This window comes from Trichosurus vulpecula, chromosome 9, assembly GCF_011100635.1.
Source record: "Trichosurus vulpecula isolate mTriVul1 chromosome 9, mTriVul1.pri, whole genome shotgun sequence".
NCBI classification, from domain to species: domain Eukaryota; kingdom Metazoa; phylum Chordata; class Mammalia; order Diprotodontia; family Phalangeridae; genus Trichosurus; species Trichosurus vulpecula.
The window spans coordinates 191484825-191508386 of NC_050581.1; the positions used below are offsets into that span (position 1 = coordinate 191484825).

A 23562-nucleotide genomic window follows, 5' to 3' on the forward strand; every position below is an offset into this window, starting at 1 on the left:
AAGCCATACCTCCAGCAAGGGCAGCCCAGGGTGTCAGTTACCCCAAGGAAACTGACATGGGCTGGCTCTCCCGGGTCACCACGCCGGTTCACCACGGGGTATCTGGCTTTACGCACCAGGCTGGCACGGGGGGGGGGGGGTGTTTGGGGGTTTACTGAAGCCTAGTTTGCTACCCCCCAGAAGCACTGGCAGGTGCTGGGCGGGGCTTTGTCCTGGTCCAAAGCTGCTCTGGACAGGGCCAACAGGCCTTAAGGGACGGCCCGGGAGAGGGTGCTACCCTGGGCATCTGCCAGTCACTCTAGGGGGTGTTCCTGGTCAAGGCCTCATAGTGGCCTTACGTAATGGGCAGTTAGAACCGGACAGCCCCACGTGCAGGTCAGGCCGGGCAGCTCCCCCTCTCTACTGGTCACTTATGGAGCCAACTTCTAAGGGGGAATGGGCACTGCCCCCACCTTCCCTCCCAGGTCACCCTGGGGCACGGGAGGACAACTCTTAATAAACGCTTACAAATCCCCTGATTTGCAAATTACCCACAATGGAGAGAGGGGGTATCCATGGTATGGGCGTGGGGTTACCCTGCTCTCCGGGCTCAGTGCCCCGAGGCCCCACAGCCACCACGTGCAAGTAAACTCCAAGCACCAAAGTTTTCGCGGGAGGAGAAGCAATGCGCATGCGCACTGGAGGCCCAAAGCAGAAAAGTTTCTTTTCTCCCCTCCCCCACTGCCCCATTTACCAGTTCTCGATCATCTCCTTGATGGCGTTGGCAGGGCGCTGGATGACCTCCCCCGCAGCGATGCGGTTCACGACCTTCTCATCCAGTCGCCTAATGACCCCCGCCACCAGGGACATGACGGCAGCGGCCAAAACTTGGCTGGCGCCAAGCAGCTCAACAACGCCCCTCTCGTCCAATCGTGGCAGTCAGTGTTTGGGAGCTAGGCAGACTCTTGCAAACGAACTCCCCTGTCAGCCAATCACCGCCGTTCCAGCATCGGGTGCTAGGCTGATCCAAGAGGAAAAAAGGCCCCTTGCAACCAATCCCTGAAGCCTCTAGGAAACCAGGCAGATCTATGCAAACGAATTTCTTGCAGCCAATCACTTTAGCTTCGGTTCGCCTCCTCAACGCCCCATGCAAATAAGTGCCCCTTTCAGCCAATCCCCTCCGCCTAGTCTGGGGTGCCAGGCAGATCCGTAAGAATAAACGGTTCTCCCAGCCAATCACCTCCTCTGCTTTGGTCACATTCCACCTTCCCCGATTTTCCTCATCCTCCGCTCTAGGTCTGAAGGGACTTTCCTCTGCGGCTGTGGAAACGCCGCAGTGATTGGACCACTCAGATGCCTATCGCTATCAGGAACAGTCTCGTGATCTCCCCCAAATGCAAAGAAGATCAAGGGACCGCCTCGGTGCTCTCCCCATTGGCCGAGCCTCCTTGCGGGCGCCCCGCAGGCGCAATCCGATTGGCCGTCCCCGTTTTCTAAAATAAAAAATCACCACGCCAGCTCAGCCAATCAGCGGCGGGCGGCGGGTCTTCTCGGGAGTGTCTTTTACCCGCATCAGCGCGATCTCCCCAATTCGACGGCGGACTCGGACGAGAAAGGTTGTTCTCTCCTAACTCCCTCTCTCGCTCTCTTCCGACCGACCTTCCAGGCATCTGCCAACGATGGCATTCTCCAAGATGTGGGCTACTCCGAAGAGGAGGCGCGCTGAGCCCGAGGAGCAGCACGTGTTCCGGCCCGAGTGGACCCAGCGCTACTTGGTGGTGGAGCGGGATGACGGAGAGGGGGCCGAATGTCTGGTGTGCCGCCGGCCCATCGTGGCCACCCGCGAGCGCGATGTGCGGCGCCACTATGAAGCCGAGCACGAGCACTATGAGGCGTATGCGGCGGGCGGGGAGCGCGCGGCGCTGGTAGAGAGACTGCGGCGCGGGGACGCGCTGGCGGCTGCCGCGCTGTCCCGAGAGGAGCGGGCGGTGCGCGCCAGTCTCGGGGTCGCGCACCTGCTGGCGCTCCACGGGCGGCACTGGTTCGAAGGCGGGCTGATACGCCGCTGTCTGGAAGCCGTGCTGCGGGAGGCGCTTCCCGAGCACTGCCGCCTGCTGGACGAGGTCGACCTGTCCCCCGAGAGTGTGGCGCAGAAGACCCTCGGCCTCGCCCGCAACCTGCACGCGCAGCTGGCGGCGCGCGGCCCCACCTTCCAGGCCTATTCGCTCGCGTTCGATGACCAGGCGTTCGTGGGCGTTGACAACCGCCTGTTGGTGTTCGTGCGTGGCGTGGACCAAGACTACGAGGTAGACGAGGAGCTGCTGACCGTAGTGAATCTGGCGGGGCAGCCGGGCGTGGAGCACATCATCCGCGTCCTGTCCGACGCCCTGGCGCGCACCGGCCTGACATGGGACAAGCTGGTGGGCGTGGCTTCCACGGGCACCGACTGGCTCTGCTCCGAAGAGAAAGGCTTGGTGCAGTTGGTACAGGATCGCGCATCGCGGGCGCGCGGGGGCTTGGGCGGGGGCTCGCCTCTGCCGCATTGCGCGGGCTTGCTGCACATCGACGTGATGGGCTCCCGCGAGCTGGACGTGGGCGGGGTGGTGGACGCCGTGGCCGGCTGGCTGGCTCTCATGCGCACCCGCGGCGTGGCCACCCTCGGCCTCAGGATGCTGCTGGAGGAGGCCGAGCACCACCACGGCGGCGAGGTCAGCCTCATGTGCCTGAGCGCCTGGCTCCGCCGAGGCAAGGCTCTCAAGCGCGTCTTCACCCTGCGCCGCGAGCTCGGGGCCTTCCTGGCCACCACGGGCGCCGCCCCCAACGCCGCGCTCCGCGACCCCCTGCAGGACCCCGACTGGCTGTGCGACATGAGCTTCCTGGTGGACATGCAGGCGCACCTGGCCGAGCTGGCGGCGGAGCTGCGCGTGCCCGGCAACTTCGCCTTCACCGTCATGGACCACGTCTGCACCTTCTCCGACAAGCTGCAGCTGCTGCGGGCGCACCTCAGCGCCGGCGACCTCACGCTGTTCCCGGCCAGCCGCGAGCTGTGCGGCGAGCTGGACCACCAAGGCCAGGCGGTCCGCGAGGTGCTGGCGTCCCACCGCTACCAGGAGGGGCTGGCCCGTCTGCACGCCAAGCTGCAGAGGCAGTTTGAGGACCTGTGCGCGGTCAAGCGCGACCTGGACATGTTCGCGGACCCGTTCAGCTTCCCGGTGGAGAACGCGCCGCTGCACATCCAGGAGGAGCTGATCCGCATGAAGTCCAGCTCGACCCTGCTGTGCGAGTACCGCGAGGAGAACCTGGGCTCCTTCTACGCGGGGCTGCCCCCCGGCTGCTACACCGAGCTGCAGGCGGTCACCTTCCGCGCCGCCTCCCTCTTCGACAGCAGCTGCATCACCGACAAGGCGTTCACCTACCTCCTGAAGCACCAGACCCGCCTGAGCCAGCTGGGCACCGACGAGCACCTGCACGCCCTGCTGCGCATCGCCACCAGCAACTTCGAGCCCCGCCTGGATGACCTGGTGCGGGCCAGGAGCCGCTCCCTGGCCTGAGCGCGCTGCGACAGCCGCGCCGCGCCGAGTCGTGACGTGCGTCACAAGGCTGACTCGGCCTGGGGTCCGCCGCAGACCCCCCCTTTACTTCTGCCGAGAGGGAACGGACTTTGTGTTTTCTTTGTATGGCAAAATGTGAAGCTAATCTATGTTTGACTTTATGCTTAGTTTTCTGCTGTAACTGTAAAAACCAATGTAGTGGTAGAATTGTGAAAATTTAACTGTTTAATTAGAGAGTAATTTTCTTTGTGCTGAAACCTGACCCTCTCGACCATTTAATGGTTTAAAATTTGTGATACCGTCTTTTAAAGGTGTGTTTAAACTGTTTTGCCAAAACTTAGTATTACCTTAGCAAAAACTGTAAAGGAAAAATTAATATATTGGAGATTTTATTTGAATATAAAAATGTGTCTTTGGATTTTTTTTTTGTGAGATTGTGAGGTGAAAAATCACCAGATTTTTTTTTCTTACCAGTGGAGTCGGGGCTGTCCTTACTATGTACATTAAGATGAAGTGTTCTAGGTTGGAAATCGGAAGACTTGTGTATGACGTAATCCTAAGCGTTAAGGTCCGTGGGGGTTACAAGTGCTGGTACAGCAAGCTTCAAATTGGTAAAGTCGTGATTGCTGATTGCAAATGCGTACAGAGCGGTCATAATGAGGACTAAGAAGAGCCCTTTGTTATTTTTGTGTAGTTATTTTTAGGTCACTTTTCCTGTAGGTCTTAAAAGGCTGAAGGGAAATGTGAAAACTGCAACTTAGCCAGAGATTTTTAACTAGAGACTGGACTCCCAGAAAGTCCTTTCTCTTCCCTTTTAGAAAAAAGGCACATAAAGTGAGGTGACTGTTCCCTCACTTGTCACCCTGTATATAGTTCACGGAAGAAAAGGCACCTCCGAGTAAGGAATTTCAATTTGGAAAGCGTGTAGGAGGTTAACAGCAGGAAACATTTTTTCATTCATGAATCCAAGGCATTTTCGCATATGCTGTGTTCATTTGAAGTAGTAGTGTTTGAATAAAAATAGCTTCATCTCACACAGCTTTTTTACTTTCAAATGTAAAAGTCAGCCTCGCCACATACTCTCAAAGTATTATTTTTTACAAAAAAAATGTTTAAAAAATGTTTTGTGGTATTATAAGTAATTGTAAAACACTTGGAGTCAAACCTAAATGTCTAACATGGGGGGAATGGTTTAAGCTTTAGCTAATTAATGTAATGGACTGCTCTGATGTAGCTAAGACGGACGAGTATGAAGAATACAGAGAAATCTGGAAAGACTGCATTGCAAACAGAACCAGAAGAATGAAAGATGTAACGGCTACCGTGTAAGAGGGAAAAGAACTGAGAATGAATGGACTAAAAATCCTTGACTCCGGTGACTGAAAAATTGTTGTAATACTTTATATGTTGAAATTAAATGTAATACCTACGCAAGTTTGATTGTATTGATGTTAAGTGTTACGTTTAATAAAGCATTGTTAAAAGTCTCTGGTCTTTCAATTCCGTGGGCTCTGGAGGGATCCCGGTTCTTAAAAGTCTTGCTGGTGGAACCCACACACTTTAAAAGTAACCCTAAAACACTTTAACACGTACTGCAGCCATTGTAGCCTCTGCATAGCTCAATTTAGAGGAGCTAGGCAGCTGGGGACAGATTTCCTCCTCACTCAGGGTTTGATCTACATTTTGGGATACAAGGGTGGGTCCTTCAATCTGCATTTTGGGATATACAGTGGGCCCTCAAAGTATCTAGGTTCGATCTGCATTTTGGGATATAAGGGTGGGTCCTCGGAGTATCAAGGTTCCATCTGCATTTTGGGATATAAGGGTGGGTCCTTAAAGTATCAGGGCTCAATCTGCATTTTGGGATATAAGGGTGGGTCCTCGGAGTATCAAGGTTCAGCCTGCATTTTGGGATATAAGGGTGGGTCCTCAAAGTATCAGGGCTTGATCGGCATTTTGGGATATGAGGGTGGGTCTTTAAAGTATCAGGGCTCAATCTGCATTTTGGGATATAAGGGTAGGTCCTCGGAGTATCAAGGTTCAGCCTGCATTTTGGGATATAAAGTATCCAGCTTCCCCGAAGCAGTAGCACATCACTTGGGTCCTCAAGAAACCCCAAGCATCCAAAACACCCAGTGCTTGAGAAGCCAAGCTGGAGATCACAAAGTTCAGGAAGCCCAGGCCTGTGTATTTTAGGCAGAGGACATTTTGTGGGACACTTTATTTAGACACAGTTCTAAATGAACTTAAATCTGTCTTTCAAATCCACAGCACTTTAGGATTAGATAATGTGGAAGGGAAGTCAGAAAGCAGTTGGGAGACTGGCAGGGTGGTCACATAAGAGAAACCAATTCAAAATGCGAAGCAGCTTTGGGCCTTTAGTGCCCAAGGTCTTCATACCTCAAGCAATAAGTAAACATTTATTAAGCTCTTTCTACGTGCAGGCCACCGTGATAAACCCTAGGGATACAAAAAGAGGCAAAAACAGACCCTCCACTCAAGGAACTCACATTCTAAAGGAGTCGACATGCGGACAAATGTATACAAATAAGCCATATACAGGATGATTAATACTAGAATTAAGAGGTAGGAGATGCTTCCTGTAGAAGGTGGGATTTTATTTGGGAGTTAACGGAAGCCAGGGAGGTTAGGAGTCAAAAGTTCTTGAAAGTATTATATTATAACCTCGCAGAATTCATTGCAAAATGCCCAAATAATGTTCCATATAGTCTGCTTAAGGCAGTAAGGAAGCGTGCATTATAAAATATAAATAAATATAAATAAAGAATATAAATAAAAACAGTTTTCTTTAAAAACTGGCTAAATTTAGAATTTTGTGAGTAACAGAAAGCTTTGGTTACATATGATTATAAACGTGCCATCCAATTTGCATACTGTTTGCTGCTTGACTTAAGTATTATAATTTGGTAATTTATTTGGAAAGCGTTCCCTGAAGATGGTGGTGGTGTGTCTTTCCTATTTATGGGCACTTTAATCGAGTCTCACTTGAAAAAAATAGCGTTCGCATTTTGAAGATTGTAATCTTAAGGCTTTTTCCTTTAGCCTCTATTTCTGCCTCAAATTTTAAGCATTTTGTGAGATTCCAGTCTTTGGCTTAAGCTTAGCAGTGAGATTTAGCAAGATTGTATTGCAGTGGATAGAGTGCAGACTTCAGAACCAAGGAGAGGGTTCAAGTTCCACCCCTGACTTGTACGGGCAGAGTGAGTGGTAGGTGCCAGAGAGGGTGCTGCATTGGCCTGGGGACCTCCTTCCCAGATGAAATCAGGTCCAGATAAAAACAAACAAACAAACAAACAAACCAGGCCTCCAGCACTTGGGTGCTCTGGGTAAAGTAGACCAAGGAATGAAAATTAGTAAACCAACTTGGATTTTCATTTATTTATTTATTTGTTTGTTTTGCGAATCAGTTTGCATACTATTTGGTTAATTCTATATTATTTATTACCCATTATATTGTCCCTAAATGAAACATGGAGCAAATAATGCACTGACATTTGTTGGGATGTTTGTGTATGGAAATCTATACTTACACATAATCTAATAACTGAAATTTCTCCATACATGTAGTAGACACTTGAGGTATTTAAGCTCTAGAAAGTTCCTCAATATTGTGAGCTCTCAAAACTTTGTTTTGGTCTAAATGCCCTTGTGTGACATTCTAAGGCAGTGGAGTAGTCCTGGAGTCAGAACTCTCCGATACCTGCAACTTCAACGAATTTGCAAAGTCACAGCATTCCTGTGCCTTGATTTCTAATCTGTAAAATGGAGCAGCCCTTTCTACTTTGGGAAAGCTGTGCATTCTGGATCATATGAGGCCCCCAAACTGGAAGGGACCCCCATTTAATCCAACCTCATTTTGTAGATTAAGTGACTTGCCAAAGGTCGTGCAGGCAATAAGTGTCCGAGGTGGGATTTGAACTTGGGTCCTGACTCCATGGGCAACGCCTTTTCCACCACACCAAATTCTTGAGTTTTTCCTTACACTGAGCTGAAGTTTGGCACAATTAACATATTGGAGATTTTACTTGAATATAAAACATGTCTTTGGATTTTTTTATCTTGTGCGATTGTGCGATGAAAAATCACCAGATTTTTTCTTTTCAGTAGAGTCTGGGCTGTCTCTAGTATGTACACTAAGATTAAGTATTATTGGTTGGAAGTCTGAAGACAATCAAGTGAGTTAGGGACTGAGACAGTTAGCTGCATGAGGCAGAGAAAGCAGCATGTGCTGTGGGGGTCATCTCTGGGAATGAGGTGGGAAATCCTACCTATTTCTTGGGCACAGCTGGTATTTACATTTTTTCAGGAGCCTGCTTATTTATCCAATGGAATCCAATTGGTAGGGTTTCAGGCAGTGGGATAAAATTAAGTTTTTAGGCTCTTTAGGGGAAAGAAAAATTGATCGCCTTTCCTGAACTTCCTTATAAATCATACCATCTGGGAGCATCCTATTCCCTAAAGCAAGCCTTGCTTTTCGTCACCTCTTCATTCTTACTCTTACTTCTAAGCCCTTAGGGTCTCTAATTGTTTTTTGTGATTGGTGCAAGCAAACATTTAAAGTATAATTAGGCTTAAATTTCAGGATCACCAAACTGGGAGATTCTCAATACACAATGATAGAAGGGGGTGGGAGGTTGTTTTCAGCGGCCTGGGAAACCTTCAATTAGAATAAGTGAAGTCTTAGGCCTTTGGGATGTTTATTGACCCCAGTGAATCTTGATCTGAGAGAACAATAAGGGAGAGAAATCCTAGCTAGAAAGCTTTGTGGGAAGGGGCTGAGGGCTACCTCCTACCCCGCGGAGATTGATTCATCTAAGAATCTGAGTTGGAATTTACAAAGGCCTACTTAATGGCTTCCAGCGGCAGGGTAGGCCAGCTAGAGACTATCATTTGCATTTGGCACAGAATTAATTTCCTCCCCCCCCCCCCCGCCTTTTTTTTTGGTTAAAAAAGAATGTTTTTATTTTTCTCAATTACATATAAAAACAATTTTTAACATTTTAAAATAATTTTCGAGTTTCCAATTCCATCTCTCCTCCTTGAGAACGCAAGCACTTTGAGACAGGCTGTACGTGTGCTCTCATGCAAAACATATTTCCATGTCAGCCATCTTGTAAAAGAGAACGCAGATCTAAAAAAATCTGCATTCGGACTCCATCGATTCTTTTTCTGAAGGGGAAAAACATTTTTCATCGCGAGTCATTCGGAATTAGCTTGTATCGTTGTATTGTCGAGAACAGCTTAGTCATTTCGGTGGAGAATTTAAAACGACCTTTTTTTCCCCTTTTTTTCATCTTTTTTTTTTTGTTTTTTTTTTTTTAAATAAATTAATTGGTTACATTTTAAGTTCCAAAATGTCTTCCCTAGAGAAGGCTACCATTTGACAGAAATATGTGTATATATATAAATATAAATATTCGACATTAAAGTGTGCATATATGTTGCTATGCATACTTTTATTTATCAGTTCTTTCTCTGGAGGTAGATAGCATCTTCCTTCATCCGTTCTTCGTAGTTGATTCGAATATTCATAATACTCAGATTATCTTAGTCGCTCACAGTTCTATTCTATTCTACTACTGCATACAGCACTCTCTTGGTTCTGTTCATTTCACTCTTCTTTATTTCATGCAAGTCTTTCCATGTTTTACTAAAAATCGACCTGCTCATCATTTCATATGGCACAGTAGCATTCCATCATATGCCAAAATTTGTTCAGGCAATCCCTGATTTTTGCTTCTTTGCCATAACAAAAAGAGCTGCAACAAATATTTTTAGAACATATGGGTTCTTTATGTTTTTCCCTCATCATCTTGGCTAATAGTGATATTGCTAGGTAAAAGGGCATGTAAATAATTTTATAACTCTGCTCATAATTCCGGATTGCTCTCCAAAATAGGTGGATCAGGTCACATAGTTCCACCAACAGTGTATTAGTGGCCCATTTTTTCCACATAAAAACAACCTTTTGAAATAATTAGATTATCACATCAATTAGAAACTAAAATTAGGTGCAGATGCTTTGGTTATAACCCCAATGAGACAGGTCTCTTCTGACAATCTATTACATTCTTATAGTCCAACCCCTCCCCCCTCCAAAAAAAAAACCCAAAACTTTGGAGACACAAAGCTTCCACTGGTCCTTCCAACCCTACCCTTATATAATATCTAGCAATGTTAATTTTTATTGTTTCTTTTAGCTCTAAATTAAGAACATATACTCTTGCTGGTAACCATGTAAGCAAACAAAACCATCCGTTTCTATGAGAAGCCAGCAAAAATTTGCCTGAGAGCTGCCTAAAGACTAGGTATTTCTAGTTTAATAGAGTTTTTAGACTAAGGAAGCACTGGAATGTCATGGGAAGACCCCTTGATTTGGAGTCAGAAGGTCTGAATTCAAACACTGGCCCTATTACATACTATGTGTGTGACCTTGGGCAATTCAGCCCTTAGCACAATGCCTGCCACACAGCAGGTGTTTAATAAATGTTTATTGGGTTGGAAATTCACTTACCCTCCCTGGGAATCAGTCTCTTTCTCTGTAAAATGAAAGAGTTGAATGAAGAGATCCCAGGGTTTTTCCAACTTTGAATCCAGTGATGCACATTCAAATTTTATTTGGGGGAGTGGCAATAGTATATTTTTATAACTAATAAATTCAAATTTTATATCAATTTAGGGTATTGAATAAGTGAGTGTGGTGTGGTATTTAATCAATTTCAAAGTGCAATGTGGCCATACATAAATCTGGGAGGATTTTTATCTACACTATCTTAGCCATAGGAGGCAGCTGGGTGGCTCAGTGGATAGAGCACTGGACTTGGAGTCAGAAAGACCTGAGTTCAAATCCAGCCTCAGACACTAGCTGTGTGACACTGGGCAAGTCACTTAACTTCTGTTTTCCTTAATCCACTGGAGAGTGAAATAGCAAACCACTCCAAGAAAACTCTATGGACACTAGTGGTTCATGGGATCACAAAGAGTCAGATAGGGCTGAACAACAACAATCTTAGTCATTCTTTCCTGGAAAGGGAAGTATTATTCTTGTCTAATTCATCTAAGAACTAATTAACATTCAAATCTTGAGTTTAATTGCTGATCCTGAAGACAAAAGAAATTAACTCTAATCTCTAGCACCTTTTGTCTCTGGATTGTAAATGACCTAGACTTTCATTTCTTAAGGTTTCATTTTCCTCCTACTCATTTCCCAATTAATCGTTCTTCTGGTCTTATTCAGTTAGGCTCCAGCTTCCTGGGGGTAAGGGTCTGATACACATGTGTGCGCGCGCACACACACACACACACGCACACACACACACTAGATATTAAGATATACTTTCTTTCAAGGACTTTAATGGAGAATATTCCTGAAGCACACCTCTTTCTAGGTCTGTAGATTTTAGCTGCATTGGTACTTCCAAGCCCTGCATGAAAAAAAAGAAAGAAACAAGCATTTATGAAGCACCTACTATGTGCCAGGTATTGTGATAAGAGCTGTAAAAGTCTCATTTGATCTTCACGACAAAACTGGGAAGTGTGTGCTATTATGATCCCCATTTTACAGTTTAAAAAACTGAGACAAGCAGATTAAGTGACTTGCCCAAGGTCACATCTTGTATGGAAATGTTTCACATGACTGTGCATGTAAAAAAATCTATATCAAATTGTGTGCCTTCTCGAGGGAAGGGGAGGGGAGAAAGGGAGAGAATTTGAAACTCCAAATTAAAAAAAAAAGAATGTTAAAATATTTTGTTTACATGTAATTGAGAAAAATTAAATTAAATGTAAAAATTTTTAAAGACTTTAATCCTGAAGAATGAGTGCGTCAAGGAACAAATCATAGAAACAAGCAATAATTTCATTAACAAGAATGACAAGACAACATACCAAAATTTATGGAATGTAGATGAAGCAGTACCTAGGGGAAAAGATATATCTCTAAACACATTAATAAAATAAAGAGCAGATCAATGAATTGGGCATGCAACATGCAACTAAAACCCTAATCCTAATCCAACCAGAAAAAAATAAATTAAAAACCCCTAATTAAAATCAAATTGGAAATCCTGAAAATCAAAGGAGAGATTAATAAAATGGAATGTAAGAAAACCATTGAACTAATAAATAAAACTAGGAGCTGGTTTTGTGGGGGAAAAGCCCAACCCAACCCAAATAGATAAATCGTTGGTTAATTTGATTTAAAAAGGAAAGAGAAAACCAAATTACCATGAAAAAGGTGAATCCACCATCAATGAAGAGGAATCAAAGCAATTATTATGAGTTATTTTGCCTAATTATATGCCAATAAACCTCACAAGCTAAGTGAAATGGATGAAAGTTTACAAAAATATAAATTGCCCCATTTAACAGAAGAGGAAATACAACACTTAAATAGCCCCGTCCTAGAAAAAAAAAATTGAACAAGTCATCGATGAGCTCCCTAGCATAAAAAACACCAGGACCAGATAGATTCACAAATGAGTTCTACCAAACATTTAAAGAACAATTTGTTCCAATAAACTGTTTGGAAAAATAGGCAAAGAAGGAGTCACATACTTGTGATACAAGTATGGTACCGATACCTAAACCAGACAGAGCTAAAACAGAGAAGAAAAACTATAGCCCAATTTCCCTAATGAATATTGATGTAAAAATTTTAAATAAAATACTAGCAAGGAGAATACAACAATATATCACAAGGACCATACACTATGACCAGGTGTGATTTATACCAGGAATGCAGAGCTGCTTCAATATTAGGAAAACTATCAGCATGATTGACCTTATCAATAACAAAAGCAATAAAAATCATATGATTATCTCAATAGATGTAGAAAAAGCTTTTGGCAAAACACAAAACCCATTCCTATTAAAAACTCTAGATAGCACAGGAATAAATAGATCTTTCTTTAAAAAGATAAGTAGTATCTATCTAAAATCATTGGTAAGCATTATTTATAATGAGGATAAGCTGGAAGCCTTCCCAGTAAGGTCAGCGGTGAAGCAAGGATGCCCATTATCACCACTATTATTTAATATTGTACTAGAAATGCTAGCTACAGCAATAAGAGAAAAAAAAGAAACTGAAGGAATTAGACTAGGCAATAAGGAAACAAAACTATCATTCTACAGACAATATGATGGTATACTTGAAGAGTCAACTAAAAAAACAAGTTGAAATAACAACTTTAGCAAAGTTGCAGGATATAAAATAAACCTATATAAATGATCAGCAATTCTATACATTACCAACAAGTTCCAGCAGCAAGCATTAGAAAGAGAAATTCCATTTAAAATAACTATGGACAATGTAAAATACTTGCGAGATTATCTGCCAAGACAATACCAGGAACCATATGAACACAATTACAAAACACTTTTCACATAACTGAAGTCAGATCTAAACAATTGGAAAAATGCTAATTGCTTATGGATAACCTGAGCCAATATAATAAAAATGACAATTCTACCTAAGTTAATTTATTCAGTGCCGTACCAAATTATTTTATAGAGCTAGAAAAAAGAGGATCAAAATTCATCTGGAGGAAGAAAAGGTCGAGAATATCAAGGGAATTAATGGAGGAAAAATGTGATAAAATTTGGCCTAGCTGTACCAGATTTCAAACTATTCTAAAGCAGTAATCATCAAAACAATCTGGTACTGGCTAAGAAATAGAGTGGTGGATCAGTGGAATAGATTAGGTACATAGTACAAAGTAGGAAATGACTATAGTAATCTAGTATTTGATAAACCCAAAGATCCAAACTTTTAGGACAAAATCTCACTATTTGAGAAGAACTACTGGGAAAACCGGAAAACAGTTTGGCAGAAACTAGATAGAGACTAACATCTTGTACCACATACCAAGATAGAGACAAAATGGGTACACAATTTAGACATAAAAGGTGATAGCATAAGCAAATTAGGAGAGCATAGAATAATTACCTTTCAGATTTATGGATAAGAGAAGAATTTATGAGGGGGGCATTACGAGATATAAAATAGATAATTTTGATTACGTCAAATTAAAAAGCTTTTTGTGCAAACAAAACAAATGCAGCTAAGATTAGAAGGAGAGTAGAAAACTGGGGGAAATTTTTTTACAGCAAGATTCTCTGATAAAGAACTTAATTCTTTTTTTCTTTTAAATTTATTTACTTTTGTTTACAACATTCAGTTCCACAAGTTTTTGAGTTTCAAATTTTCTCCTCCTCCTTTTCTTCCCCCCTCCCCACCCAAGATGGCATGCAGATATAGGTTCTACATATACCTTCATACTAAACATATTTTCACAGTAGTCAAGTTGTAAAGAATTATTATTATATTTTATTTTTTTATTTAATACATTTAGTTTTCAGCATTGATTTTCACAGGAGTTTGAATTACAAATTTTCTCCTCATTTCTACCCTCCCCCCCACTCCAAGATGGTGTATATTCTGGTTGCCCTGTTCCCCAGTCAGCCCTCCCTTCTGTCAGCCCTCCCTTCTGTAACCCCACTCCCCTCCCACCCTCTTTTCCCTTCCTTTCTTGTAGGGCAAGATAAATTTCTACGCCCCATTTCCTGTGTATCTTATTTTCTAGTTGCATGCAAAAACATTTTTGTTTTTGAACATCTATTTTTTAAAACTTTGAGTTCCAAATTCTCTCCCCTCTTCCCTTCCCACCCACCCTCCCTAAGAAGTGAAGCCATTCAACATGGGCCACATGCCTATCATTATGTATAACCCTTCCACGATACTCATGTTGTGAAAGACTAACTATATTTTGCTTCTTCCTAACCTATCCCCCTTTATTGAATTTTCTCCCTTGACCCTGTTCCTTTTTGAAAGTGTTTGTTTATGATTACTTCCACCCCCTATCTGCCCTCCCTTCTATCATCCCCCCTTTTTTATCTTCTTCCTCCTTCTTTCCTGTGGGGTAAGATACCCAACTGAGTGTGTATGGTATTCCCTCTTCAGGTCAAATCTGATGAGGGCAAGATTCACTCATTCCATCTCACCTGCCCCCTCTTCCCTTCCAACAGAACTGCTTTTTCTTGTCACTTTTATGTGAGATAATTTACCCCATCCTATCTCTCCCTATCTCCCTCTCTCAATATATTCCTCTCTCATCCCTTATTCATCTTCAACTCACCCTGTGCCTTCTCTCTCTCTCTCTCTCTCTCTCTCTCTCTCTCTCTCTCTCTCTCTCTCTCCACATACATATATACATACTCACATATACATATATATATACATAAGCATATATATATATATACACACACACATATATATATACACATACATGCATGTTCCCTTCAGCTACCCTAGTACTGAGGTCTTATGAATCATACACATCATGTTTCCATGTAGGAATGTCAACAAAACAGTTCACCTTTAGTAAGTCCCTTGCAATTTCTTTTTCTTGTTCTTTTTCTTGATTACCTTTTCATGCTTCTCTTGATTCTTGTGTTTGAAAGTCAAATTTTCTATTCAGTTCTGGTCTTTTCACTGAGAAAGCTTGAAAGTCTTCTATTTTATTGAAAATCCATATTTTGCCTTGGAGCATGATACTCAGTTTTGCTGGGTAGGTGATTCTTGGTTTTAATCCTAGCTCCATTGACCTCCAGAATATCATATTCCAAGCCTTTCGATCCCTTAAGGTAGAAGCTGCCAGACCTTGGGTTATTCTGATTGGGTTCCCACAATACTCAAATTGTTTCTTTCTGGCTGCTTGCAGTATTTTCTCCTTGATCTGGGAGCTCTGGAATTTGGCGACAACATTCCTGGGAGATTTCTTTTGGGGATCTATTTGAGGAGGCGATCGACAGATTCTTTCAATTTCTATTTTGCCCTGTGGCTCTAGAATATCAAGGCAGTTCTCCTTGATAATTTCTTGAAAGATGATATCTAGGCTCTTTTTTTGATCATGGCTTTCAGGTAGTCCAATAATTTTTAAATTATCTCTCCTGGATCTATTTTCTAGGTCAGTGGTTTTTCCAAGGAGATATTTCACATTGTCTTCCATTTTTTCATTCCTTTGGTTCTGTTTTAGAATATCTTGATTTCTCATCAAGTCACTAGCTTCCACTTGCTCCAATCTAATTTTTAAAGTAGTATTTTCTTCAGTGGTCTTTTGGACCTCCTTTTCCATTTGGCTAATTCTGCCTTTCAAGGCATTCTTCTCCTCATTGGCTTTTTGGAGCTCTTTTGCCATTTGAGTTAGTCTGTTTTTTAAGGTGTTGTTTTCTTCAGTGTATTTTTCAGTATTTTTTTGGGTCTCCTTTAGCAAGTCATTGACTTGTTTTTCATGGTATTCTTGCATCCTTCTCATTTCTCTTCCCAATTTTTCCTCTACTTCTCTAACTTGCTTTTCCAAATCCTTTTTGAGCTCTTCCATGGCCTGGGACCAGTTCATGTTTTTCTTGGAGGCTTTTGGTGTAGGCTCTTGCACTTTATTGACTTCTTCTGGCAGTATGTTTTGGTCTTCTTTGTCACCAGAGAAGGATTCCAGAGTTTAAGCCTGAATATGAGTCCGTTTTTGCTGCCTGGGCATGTTCCCAGCCAACTTACTTGACCCTTGAGTTTTTCAGCGGGGTATGATTGCTTGTAGACTAGAGAGTTCTATGTTCCACGTTTGGGGAGGAGGTGCCAGCTCTGTCACACCAGCACTGCTCCTTCCCCAAGAGCCCCCAACCCGAACTGGGCTTAGATCTTCAGCAGGCTGTGCACTCCTGCTCTGATCTGCCACTTAATTCCTCCCACCAGGTGGGCCTGGAGCCAGAAGCAGCAACAGCCACAGCTGCCCCACCTCCGCTGCCCCCGGGGCTGGAAGCCGAACCGCGAACTCCTTCTACTCCCGCAGCTTTTCCCACTAACCTTCTCAGCAGTCTTTGGTGTTTGTGGGTTGAGAAGTCTAGTAACTGCCACAGCTCACTGATTCAGGGCGCCAGGGCCCCCTCCACCTGGCTCCTGGTTTCTTTGGTCCACGCCGCTCAGGCTGGGCTCTGCTCCACTCCGTTCCCAGCTCCCAGGTCCGTGTGGGTAGACCTCACCCAGAGACCATCCAGGCTGTCCTGGGCTGGAGCCCTGCTTCCCTTTGCTGTTTTGTGGGTTCTGCCATTCTAGAATTGGTTCAGAGCCATTTTTTATAGGTTTTTGGAGGGACTCGGTACGGAGCTCATGCTAGTCCCTGCTTACCAGCCGCCATCTTGGCTCCGCCCCCGACATCTTTTCTTTCATAAGAAGAAACTTCTGTATTAAAGATGGTTTACTGCAATATTTATGTTGAACTCATAGTTTTCTTTAAAGAATAACCTCTTGGCAGCCTCTTAAGTTTGTCAAAAGAGAAACAGGATTTCTTTTCTTTTCCCCTAAATTCTGCAGGTTTTGTCCCTTCTTCCCACTGAGATAACTGCATCTTCTGTCAACATCATTCTCACAATATTTTTCATCTGAGCTGAGCAGACACTCCACCCTGGGATAACTGCTTCCTCTACACTCTAGGAATCAGAACTAGCCCACTACAGAATGCCCCCCACCTCCCATCCCAATAACAAGCATCTATATCTAGGGCCAAGAAGTGTCTTGATTATATGCCAAGGCCTAAGGCTAATCATGAATGTGGGGGAAAAAACTATCCGTAAAGGTAGATTCTTGTGTCCTAGCCAGGCACAGGCTGCCAGGTCAATTAGCACCCCTAAAACTTCAAGCAGTTAATCATGTGTGTAAAGCACGTCAGTAGTTTTCCCATAGATACTGGCACTTGTGTCAGTGGGCAGGAGAGGGAATTCTACAGGCCCATAAGTGTGTGATTCATCTGGAAGTACTAGACGACTGCTAGAAGCTTCCATACCCTTTGAGTCCAGCCATGCTCTCGCTGACTTTCTGTAACTCAATACTGCAATCTCCATCTGTTGTGCACGGGGCTTTGCTTTCACCTTTCAGAGGTGTTCTTATGCTAGGGGTAATACAGAGCCACTGATTTGGCTCCAAATTGGAGCCACTTTTTTACTGACATCAACCAACTAAAATTTATTAGGCACCCACTGTATGACAGGCGTTGTGCTAAGCTCTAGGGATGCAAAGAAAGGCAAAACTCCAACAATAAAAGCAAGCAAAAAATCCTCCTCTCAAGTAGCTCACAGTCTAACAGGGGAGATAATAGATGCAAATGATTACGTACAAACAAAACACCTACAAGAAAAAAAGGAGTCATGGAAGAAGGAAAGCACTAGGATGTCTTCCAGTAGAAGAAGTGGTGACTTTGGCTAAGACAAGACCTGAAGGAAGCCGAGGAGGCTGCGATGAGGAGGAGAGCTTTCCAGGCTTGGGGGCCTATCAGAACATGATGGGGACTGGAGGATGAATGGAGAAGCCAGGGGCATGGTCAGATCTGTATTTTGGGTCCATCACTTTGGATGGACCGAATGGGGGAGACACTGGAAGCAGGGAGGAGGAGGAGTCCAGGGGGAGGTAATGAGGGCCTCACCTGGGATAGAGGCTGTGAGTGGATAAAAGAGAGGAGTGAGGAGCAGTTAGAAGGTGGGGTCAACACGACTGAGATGGAGGGGAGGGCTGAGGAGAGGGGCAAACCTGGGGCTGGGGGCGGTGGTGGCTCGGGGCAGGAGAGCCAGGGCGCTGGAGGCACCTGCACTGCCGAGACGGGGATGGGCATCTCTTAAGTAACCGCTTCTGATAGGGGGGAGCCCCACAAGCAGGACACGGGTCCGGTGGTGCCTAGACCAGAGGCCGAGACCGGGCTGGGGGTGAGCGCCGCTGGAGGCAGGGAGAGGGTGCTGGGGGTCCCAGGGAGGGGCTGAACGTGGCCAAGGGCAAGAGGAGGATACAGGAAAGGCTGGGTCTGGGGGAGGCTTCCCCCTCCCCGCCCGGACCCGGTGGGCCTGGGGCCAGAAGCAACTGCAGCTGTAGTTCTGTAGCTGCCCCACCTCCGCTGCCCCTGGGGCAGTGGCCGAACCACGAACTCCTTCTTTCACTCTGTCCCCAGCAGCTTTTCCCACTAACCCACTCTATTGTCTTTGGTGTTTGTGGGTTGAGAAGTCTGGTAACTGCTGCAGCTCACTGATTCAGGGCACTAGGGCATGCTCTGCCCAGCTCCTGGTCTGGTTGGTCCTGCTCTGCTCTGCTCCCCTCTGCTCCCAGCTCCGTGTGGGATAGACCTTACCCAGAGACTATCCAGGCTGTCCTGGGCTAGAGCCCTGCTTCCCTCTGCTATTTTGTGGGTTCTGCAGCTCTAGAATTGGTTCAGAGCCATTTTTATAGGTTTTTGGAGGGACTTGGCAGGAAGCTCATGCTAGTCCCTGCTTTCCAGCCGCCATCTTGGCTCTGCCCCGCCCCTGTAAAGAAGAATTATCACCAATGGAATGAACCATGAGAAAGAAGAAACAAAACAAAAACAACCACAACAAAAAGCAACTAGTTTGTTTCAATGTGCATTCAGACTCCATAATTCTTTCTCTGGATGTGCATAGCTTTTTCCATCATGAGCCTTTTGGGGCTTTCTTAGAACCCTGCATTGCTGAGAGGAGCCAAGTCTATCAAAGTTAGTCCTCACAGATACAATGTGTCTGTGATTGTGTTTAATGTTCTCCTGGCTCTGCTCCCCTCACTCAGCATCAGTTCATATAAGTCTTCGCAAGTTATTATGAAGTCTGTCTGCTTCTCATTTCTTATAGCACAATAGTATTCCATTACATTCATATACCATAACTTGTTAAGCCATTCCCCAACTGATGAGCATCCCCTTGATTTCCAGTTCTTTGCCACCACAAAAAGAGCTGCTATAAATATTTTTGTACATATGGGTCCTTTTCCCACTTGTATGATCTCTTTGGGATACAGCCCTAGAAGTGGTATTGCTCGGTCAAAGGGTATGAACATTTTTATAGCCCTTTGGGCATAGTTTCAAATTGTTCTCCATAATGGTTAGATCAGTTCACAGCTCCACCAATAATGCATTAGTGTTCCAATTTTCCCATATCTTCTCCAGCATTTATAGTTTTCCTGTTTTGTCATGTTAGCCAATCTGACAGGTGAGATGTGGTACCCAAGAGTTGTTTTGATTTGCATTTTTCTAATCAATAGTGATTTAGAGCATTTTTTCATATGACTATAGATATCATTAATTTCTTCATCTGAAATCTGCCTGTTCATATCCTTTGACCATTTATCAATTGGGGAATGACTTATATTCTTATAAATTTGACTCAGTTCTCTGTATGTTTTAGATATGAGGCCTTAAGGACCTTAATTCTTAAACATACTGAGAACCAAGTCAAAATTTTAAAAATATGAGTCATTCCCCAACTGGTCAAAGGATATGAAGAGGCAGCTTTCAGAAGAAGAAATCAACGCCATCTATAGTCATATGAAAAAATGCTCTAAATTACTATTGATTAGAGAAATGCAAATTAAAACAACTCTGAAGTACCTCACACCTATCAGATTGATTGATATGACAGAAAAGGAAAATGACAAATGTTAGAGGGGATGTGGGAAAATTTGTGAAGTGACCCAACCAGTCTGGAGAGAAATTTGGAACTATTCCCAAAAGGCTATAAAACGGTGCATGCCTTTTGATCCAGAAATACCACTACTAGGTCTATATTCCAAAAACATCCAAAAAAGGGAAAAGGACCTATTTGTACAAAAATATTTAAAACAGCTCTTTTTGTGGTGGCTAAGAATTGGAAATCAAAGGGATGCCTATCAATTGGGAAATGGAGAAACAAGCTGTGGTATATGATTGTAATGGAATATTATTGTGCTATAAGAAATGACAAGCAGGATGATTCAGAAAAACATGAACTGATGCAAAGTGAAATGAGCATAACCAGGAGAATACTGTTCACAGTTAGAGTAATATTGTATGATGATTAACTGTGAATGACTTAGGTATTCTCAGCAATACAACGATCCAAGATAATTCCAAAGGGCTCATGATAAAAAATGCTATCTATCTCCAGAGAAATAACTGATGGAGTCCGAATGCAGACTGAAGCATACTTTTTAAACTTTATTTTTCTTGTTTTATATTTGGGCTGTGTTTTCTTTTAAACATGAATAAAATGGAAATATATTCTGCATGACTGCACATGTATAATCTATATCAAATTATTTGCCTTCTCAATGAGAGGAGAACTGAGGAAGGGAGAGAATTTGCAACATAGAATTTTTAATAATGAATGTTAAAAATTTTGGGGTGGAGCCAAGATGGCAGCTGGAAAGCAGGGACTAGCGTGAGCTCCACACCAAGTCCCTCCAAAAACCTATAAAAAATGGCTCTGAACCAATTCTATAACTGCAGAACACACAAAATAGCAGAGGGAAGCAGGGCTCCAGCCCAGGATATCCTGGATGGTTGCTGGGTGAGGTCTTTCACGCAGACTGGGAGCTGAGCAGAGCCCAGCGTGGGTGGCATGGACCAACCAGACCAGGAGCCGGGTGGAGCGTGCCCTAGCACCCTGAATCCATGAGCTGTGGCAGTTGCCAGACTTCTCAACCCACAAACACCAAAGACAACAGAGAAGGTTAGTGGGAAAAGCTGCTGGGGACAGAGTGAAAGAAGGAGTTCGTGGTTCGGCTACCGCCCCAGGGGCAGCGGAGGTGGGGCAGCTATAGAACTACAGCTGCAGTTGCTTCTGGCCCCAGGCCCACCTGGTGGGAGGAATTAAGTGGCGGATCAGAGCAGGAGTGAAGAGCCTGCTGAAGATCTAAGTCCAGTCTGGGTTGGGGGTTCTTGGGGAAGGAGGTGTGCTGGTGTGGCAGAGCTGGCGCATCCCCCCAAGCTCGGAACATAGAACACTTTAGTCTACAAACAGTCATACCCCGCTGAAAAACTCAAGGGTCAAGTAAGTTGGCTGGGAACATGCCCAGGCAGCAAAAACGGACTCATATTCAGGCTTAGACTCTGGAATTCTTCTTTGGTGACAAAGAAGACCAAAACATACTGCCAGAAGAAGTCAACAAAGTCAAAGAGCCTACAACAAAAGCCTCCAAGAAAAACATGAACTGGTCTCAGGCCATGGAAGAGCTCAAAAAGGATTTGGAAAAGCAAGTTAGAGAAGTAGAGGAAAAGTTGGGAAGAGAAATGAGAAGGATGCGAGAAAACCATGAAAAATAAGTCAATGACTTGCTAAAGGAGACCCAAAAAAGTACTGAAGAATATACTGAAGAAAACAACACCTTAAAAAATAGACTAACTCAAATGGCAAAAGAGCTCCAAAAAGCCAATGAGGAGAAGAATGCCTTGAAAGGCAGAATTAGCCAAATGGAAAAGGAGGTCCAAAAGACCACTGAAGAAAATACTACCTTAAAAATTAGATTGGAGCAAGTGGAAGCTAGTGACTTGATGAGAAATCAAGATATTCTAAAACAGAACCAAGGGAATGAAAAAATGGAAGACAATGTGAAATATCTCATTGGAAAAACCACTGACCTGGAAAATAGATCCAGGAGAGATAATTAAAAAATTATTGGACTACCTGAAAGCCATGATCAACAAAAGAGCCTAGATATCATCTTTCAAGAAATTATCAAGGAGAACTGCCCTGATATTCTAGAGCCACAGGGCAAAATAGAAATTGAAAGAATCTGTCGATCGCCTTCCTCAAATAGATCCCAAAAAGAAATCTCCCAGGAATGTTGTCGCCAAATTCCAGAGCTCCCAGATCAAGGAGAAAATACTGCAAGCAGCCAGAAAGAAACAATTTGAGTATTGTGGGAAACCCAATCAGAATAACCCAAGATCTGGCAGCTTCTACATTAAGGGATCGAAAGGGCTTGGAATATGATATTCTGGAGGTCAATGGAGCTAGGATTAAAACCAAGAATCACATACCCAGCAAAACTGAGTATCATGCTCCAAGGAAAAATATGGACTTTCAATAAAATAGAGGAGTTTCAAGCTTTCTCAGTGAAAAGACCAGAGCTGAATAGAAAATTTGACTTTCAAACACAAGAATCAAGAGAAGCATGAAAAGGTAATCAAGAAAAAGAACAAGAAAAAGAAATTTCAAGGGACTTACTAAAGTTGAACTGTTTTGTTTACATTCCTACATGGAAACATGATGTGTATGATTCATAAGACCTCAGTACTAGGGTAGCTGAAGGGAATATGCATATATATATATATGTGTGTGTGTGTGTGTGTGTGTGTGTATGTATATATGTGGGTATATGTGTGTATATATGTATGTGTATATATATATATATATATATATATATATAGAGAGAGAGAGAGAGAGAGAGAGAGAGCACAGGGTGAGTTGAAGATGAAGGGATGATATTTGAAAGAAATAAACTCAAATGAAGGGATGAGAGAGGAATATATTGAGAGAGGGAGAAAGGCAGAGTTAGAATGGGGTAAATTATCTCACATAAAAGTGGCAAGAAAAAGCAGTTCTGTAGGAAGAGAAGAGATGGCAGGTGAGGGGGAATGAGTGAATCTTGCTCTCATCAAATTTGACCCTAGGAAGGAACACCATACACACTCAATTGGGTATCTTACCCCACAGGAAAGAAAGAGGAAGAAGATAAAAAAGGGGGGATGATAGAAGGTAGGGCAGATGGGGGTGGAGGTAATCAAAAACAAACACTTTCAAAAATGGGCAGGGTCAAGGGAGAAAATTGGATTTAAGGGGGATAGGTTAGGAAGGAGCAAAATATAGTTAGTCTTTCACAACATGAGTATTGTGGAAGGATTATACATAATGATATGCATGTGACCTATGTTGAATTGCTTGACTTCTTAGGGAAGGGAAGAGGGGAGAGAATTTGGAAGTCAAAGTTTTAAATAGAGATGTTCAAAAACAACAAAGAAAAGTTTTTGCATGCAACTAGAAAATAAGATACACAGGCAATGGGGTGTAGAAATTTATCTTGCCCTACAAGAAAGGAAGGGAAAAGGGGGTGGGAGGGGAGTGGGGTGACAGAAGGGAGGGCTGACTGGGGAACTGGGCAACCAGAATATACACCATCTTGGAGTGGGGGGGAGGGTAGAAATGGGGAGAA

At 43.8% G+C, this 23562-nt stretch overlaps 2 protein-coding genes across 2 annotated transcripts in view; one reads left to right on the forward strand and one right to left on the reverse strand.

The window, feature by feature from the left end:
• The window catches only part of MLH1 (mutL homolog 1), a 53940-nt gene extending 51987 nt beyond the window's left edge, over window positions 1–1953 (reverse strand). The window contains exon 1 of the mRNA XM_036738564.1: window positions 734–1953. Coding sequence (XP_036594459.1) covers window positions 734–849 — 116 coding nt within the window. The 5' untranslated portion in view covers window positions 850–1953. The remainder of the gene's footprint in view (window positions 1–733) is intronic.
• On the forward strand, window positions 1659–3530 carry EPM2AIP1 (EPM2A interacting protein 1). Its single transcript, XM_036739682.1, has one exon. The coding sequence runs from the start codon at window positions 1659–1661 to the stop codon at window positions 3528–3530; it is 1872 nt and encodes a 623-aa protein (XP_036595577.1).
• Window positions 3531–23562: the final 20032 nt, after the last annotated feature.